General features: G+C 31.5%; 2 protein-coding genes across 2 annotated transcripts; both read left to right on the top strand.

Moving 5' to 3' along the window:
• Window positions 1-2751: 2751 nt before the first annotated feature.
• On the top strand, window positions 2752-3675 carry LOC130957240 (uncharacterized). The gene is made up of 2 exons (XM_057884110.1): window positions 2752-3125; window positions 3228-3675. Exons 1-2 carry the CDS (start codon window positions 2752-2754, stop codon window positions 3673-3675), a joined length of 822 nt encoding a protein of 273 aa, XP_057740093.1.
• Window positions 3676-3696: 21 nt separating this feature from the next.
• On the top strand, window positions 3697-4437 carry LOC130957239 (uncharacterized). The gene has a single exon (XM_057884109.1). The coding sequence runs from the start codon at window positions 3697-3699 to the stop codon at window positions 4435-4437; it is 741 nt and encodes a 246-aa protein (XP_057740092.1).
• The last annotated feature ends 987 nt before the right edge of the window (window positions 4438-5424 follow it).

The following is a 5424-nucleotide window of genomic DNA, read 5'->3' as shown; positions in this document are numbered from 1 at the left end:
CTCATAGTAAAGTCCAGAAATATGATTTTTGCCTAAAAACTAATAAAAATAAACTAAAAACTAACTAAAACATACTAAAAATTACATGAAATTACCCCCAAAAAGCGTATAAAATATCCGCTCATCAGTGATTCCTCAAGTCAATTGTTCCATCATAGAAATCCATATCGAGAGTTTTGAAATTTTTAGGAACCCTAGCTTGCATGATCTCTTCAACAAACGAATCTTTTCCTTCCAGAGAACTTTTCTCCCGATCTGTCCGATTGTTCCGTCTCTAGAAGTCGGCCTCCAACCTTAATAACTTTTTCTTCAGCTTTTTCTTCATCGTGCCTCCCTTCGCAATACCTGTTATGCTTCTCGTTATCGTTCAGCTTCCAGTTCGAGTTGTTCTAGTCGCCCACGTGCACGTGAACTAACCCCATGATTTCTGTTGGATGGGGTGGCTCTTCATCCTCTGATGGGTGTTATGAATGGATCTGCCGCGGTTGAGGGTTTTCCGACGTTCTTTCCCCATGGGGTGCATTTGTTCTTTCTTGGGGTGGAGGTAATGCTAGCGTCAGGTCGTCAAGGTGGTGTTCCGGTTCTGATTCAGACGCCGTATTACCATCTTCGTATTGATTGTCCACCATTTATCAAGGGTTGAGCTCTAGGTCCACGACAATGGCGCCAATGTTCCGAGGGTTACCTGAAATTAGGTTGCTTTTTAGGCCTGAACGTGAGGAGGTGGGGTGGTACCTGCAAGAGACTCCGATACTTAAGTTAGCAAGGACTTTAAGTAGGTTTTTGGTAGATAGGGACTTGAATATACCTGAGGGGTATCAATGTATTTATAATAGAATAGATAACTACATTTTAGAGTGGTTTCACCTTTGATGGTGGATGACCGTTCTCTTTATCTTGGGAATTTGTTGAGATCTCTCTTTTAGATAAAGTAAAAAATTAATAAAAAAATTTGAAAAAATAATTATTTATTTAGATAAGTAAAATTGGACTTTTTTATCGAATAAGTAGAAGCCTTTTTAATAATCTTTATTCTTATTAGACTTGATTTTATTTTAGGACAGAGTCTCAACAAAAACCAAAACACATAAAACAAGAAAACAAATTTGTTACCTCTGCAAAAATTTTCCTTTTCATTATTATAGTTAAAAAAATTAAATGCATATGACAAATGGTATTCATGCACCACAGGGGCGCAGGTACATATAAGTAAAGGGGGCAATGCCCCCCCCCCCCCAAAATTTTAGTTTTTATTTAAAAAAAAATTAGTTTAGTCCCCCCTCTTTCTTTATTTCCCAGCCCCCATGCCCCCTCTCTTTTTGTTCTATCTTTTTCAACCCCCTTTTAATTTCTACAAAAAAAAACCCAGCCCAATAGCCCATTCCCTATCCTTGTTTTATTTCCAAATCCCTATCCCTTTTTTTATTTCCCAACGTCAGTTTCCCATCCCCTTTTTTTATTTTTCAATTTTCAGCATACAACCAGTCTCTCCCTCTCCCTCTCCCCCTTCTCGCTTTGGCTTTCCAAAATTGTAGGTAATAACTTTTTCTATTTTTTTTCTTTATCTCTTTAATCTTCTTATCTTTTACAGTTTTACCTCTTTGACTCTTTTTTTTTTTTGTAGATTAAAAAAAAGATAATAGTTTAACAAGTGATTTTTCGCTCTTCTTTCTCAAAAAAGGTTCTATTTTTATTCTTTTTTATATATTTAGTTATTTACTTAATTAGTTAATTTATTATTATTTGTTAATTAAGTTTATATTATTATATGTTAGTTTGTATATTTAGTTTTTTTTTATTAGTTAACTATTTAAATTTAATTATAATTTTATATTATTTATAATTATACTAAGATGTTAGTATTATTGTTCTAAATTTTAATATTTTATTTTAAATTGAAATATAATTTTTATATTTTATAAAGATTTAGACTGTAATTTAGACTTTTTGCTAAATATATTTTTAATTATAGGAATTTATTTGGCCATTTGAATTATGAGTAAGTTCAAAACCATTGATACATTTTTTAAAAGAAAAGATCAAGAGAATGAAGATGCTTCTACTATTACTACTCCAATACTTGAGGGGTCATCAAATTTCATTACTTAAAGTTCTTCATTGAATAGCTCAAAGCGTCCACGACTTCTTCGAAATCAACTGGATGTTTTTCGTTTGGAAAGAGATCTTGGAATGCGACCAATGATTTGGAAGTTTCCTCCAAATAAAAGAGATGAAATCCGTCGGGCTTATATTAAAGTTGGGCCAAATCAACCAATTCTTGATAATTATCCATTTTCTGGTGATAAAAGTCATCGTCGCTTTCAAGCTTCATGGTTTAAATTGTTCCCATCTTGGTTAGAATATTCTATAGAAGATGATGCTATATATTGTTTTCCGTGCTTTCTTTTTGCTAAGGAACCTTCAGTCAATATGGGTTCAAATGCTTTTATTGAGAATGATTTCAGAAATTGGAAGAAAGTAAATAGTGGAAAAGAATGTGCTCTTTTGAATCACATTGGCAAAGGTCCTAACTCATTCCATCATAAGGCGCTGAAATCATGTGATGATTTGATGAAACAATCACAACATATTGACAGACTTCTTCATAAGCAAACATCAGAAGAGATTGAAAAGAATCGAATTCGACTAGGAGCATCTATAGATTTCATTAGATGGTTGACATTTCAAGGTTATGCATACAGAGGACATGATGAAAGCCAAAGTTAAAGCAACAGAGGTAACTTTTTGGAAATGTTGAAATTTTTGGGATCTTATAATGAAAGAGTAAAAAAGAATGTTTTGGAAAATGCTCCAAAAAATGCTAAGTATACTTCAAATGATGTCCAAAAAGAAATTCTACATATTCTTGCTACTAAGGTGAGAAATTCAATTAGAGAAGAGATTGGAGATGCCAAATTTTGTATTATTGTTGATGAAGCTAGAGATGAATCTAAAAAGGAGCAAATGGCCATTGTTTTGAGATTTGTTACTCTAGATGGTTTTGTTAAAGAGAGATTCTTTGATCTTGAGCATGTCACTGATACTTGTGCAACAACTTTAAAGAAAGAATTGATTTCTGTCCTTTCTCATTATAATCTCCAAGTTGAAAATATTAGGGGTCAAGGGTATGATGGTGCTAGCAACATGCGGGGTGAGTGAAATGGTTTGTAAGCTTTGTTTCTTAAAGATTCTCCACAAGCATACTATGTGCATTGTTTTGCTCATAGGTTACAATTAGCATTGGTAGCAGCTTCAAGAGAGGTACTTCAAATTCATGAATTTTTTACTCAATTAAATTCTATTGTCACTATTGTTAGTGCTTCTTCAAAAAGACATGATCAATTACAAGAAGCTCAAGCAATTGAAAATGCAAACTTGGTTGCTCAAAATGAATTAGAAACAGGCAAAGGTGCGAATCAAATAAGCACTTTACAAAGAGCTGAGGATACTCGATGGAGCTCTCACTTTAATTCTATTTGCAGTTTGGTAAAAATGTTTACTGCTACCAATATTGTTCTCAATAATATCATTGAAGATGGGACAACTTATGCACAAAGAGGTGAGGCTTATGGTGTTAGTAAAATATTATTGTCATTTGAATTTGTTTTCACTTTGCACTTGATGAAAGAAATTATGGGAATCACTAATGTTCTTTGCCAAGCACTGCAACAATAATCTCAAGATATTTTTAATGAAATGCATATTGTTTCTATATCAAAGTTACTTCTTCAACAATTAAGAGATGGTGGATGGTGCAATTTTCTTGCAAATGTTAAAGATTTTGGTGAAAAACATGAAATTGAAGTCCCTAATATGAGTGCACAATATGTTTTTGGAAGAGGTCGATCTCGTCAACCAAGTGTGACAATTGAGCATCATTATCGAATAGATGTATTCTTGGCAACAATTGACTCTCAAATACAAGAGTTGAATAGTAGATTTAATGAGCAAACAATAGAGCTTTTGACTTTGAGTTGTGCTTTGGATCCTAAGGACAATTTCAAATCATTTAATATTGAAGAAATTAGTAAGTTAGCAGAGAAGTTTTATCCCCTTGACTTTCCTTCTAATGAGCTAAATATTTTGAAATCTCAATTGCAACATTATCAGCATGATATACCAAATCATTTGAAAGGCATTGGTACACTTTCTGAATTGTGCAACAAGTTGCAAGAAACGGGAAAATCAAGAACTTATCACATGGTTGATAGATTAATACGTCTTGTTTTGATTCTACCAGTGTCTACAGCAACAACAGAAAGAGCTTTTTCAGCAATGAAAATTGTTAAGACAAGACTCCGAAATAAGATGGCTGATGAATTTCTTGCAAATAATTTGGTCATCTATATAGAAAAAGAATTAGCAGCTATTTTCGACACAAATTCAATTATAGATAATTTTAAAAATAGAAAAAAACGTCGAATAGCCTTTTCATGATACAAAACTGTAAGTAGTAATTTTTATATATTATTATCTTACTTTAATTGAAATTATATATATATTTTTTTAATTTTATCAATAGAAATAGTAATATAAAATATAATATCACCCCCTAAATAGTTAACCTAGCTCCGCCCCTGATGCACCAAGTCCATAGTACAAGATGAATCTGCAACGGCACATATAGTTAGTTTTATACTCTATTAACTCTTGTTTTTTAGTTTTTGTTCATTCTTAATCACCCAGAGTTCATACTCATCCACTTACACCGTTGTGTAACTGACACAACACCTCTCTTAACTTAAGACTCAACAAAACTTAATTCACATACACAGCAACGATAAAAATATGAACAAAAGATTTCTCTTTTTTATTTCAAAAACAAACTATACAACATAAACACCTGTCTCTGTATCTTTAAATTATTTTATTATTATTTTTTTGCATTTTCATTTTTTATTAATAAATAAATAAAAAAATATATTGTATGTTGGTCAGTTAAGACATACCTTCTATATGATTAATACTAAATATGTCTACTCTCCTTCAACTCAATTTATTCTTTTTTCTTTTCTTTTTTTTTTCTTGTTGGATACTAATTATCTGAAGGCGCTTTTTTTTTCATTATAACATCTAACACTGATATTATTTCAGTACTTTTTTTTTGAACCGCAGAATTATTTTTCATTGTACTTTAAATAAAAATGTAAATTTTCATGGAACTTGTCCATAATTATACATGTTATAAGAATAAAATAAATCTTACAAAGATAATAACTTATTTATTCCAAATGTACAGAAAAATTTTGTCTATTAAAACCTTTGAAATATAGTGCCAACAATGATGATTTTCCAACTTTTTTTTTATTTTGACAATAATACTTCTCTCAAACAATGTAAAAATAGTGACTTTCGCCCCAGTCCCCTTCTAACTTTCTGATTTTCCCTATTTATTGAGGAAAAAAAGCAAATGCATTCTTGCAC

The sequence above is a fragment of the Arachis stenosperma genome, chromosome 10, assembly GCF_014773155.1.
Source record: "Arachis stenosperma cultivar V10309 chromosome 10, arast.V10309.gnm1.PFL2, whole genome shotgun sequence".
In the NCBI taxonomy this organism is placed as follows: domain Eukaryota; kingdom Viridiplantae; phylum Streptophyta; class Magnoliopsida; order Fabales; family Fabaceae; genus Arachis; species Arachis stenosperma.
This window is presented reverse-complemented; position numbering and strand designations above follow the sequence as displayed.

Bases quoted from the DNA above. Each gene is read 5' to 3' on its own strand.
- LOC130957240 (XM_057884110.1), top strand. From the start codon at position 2,752: ATGTTGAAATTTTTGGGATCTTATAATGAAAGAGTAAAAAAGAATGTT. The intron at 3,126-3,227 runs GTATGATGGTGC...TTTTGCTCATAG, and splicing joins GAAAATATTAGGGGTCAAGG to GTTACAATTAGCATTGGTAG.
- LOC130957239 (XM_057884109.1), top strand. From the start codon at position 3,697: ATGCATATTGTTTCTATATCAAAGTTACTTCTTCAACAATTAAGAGAT.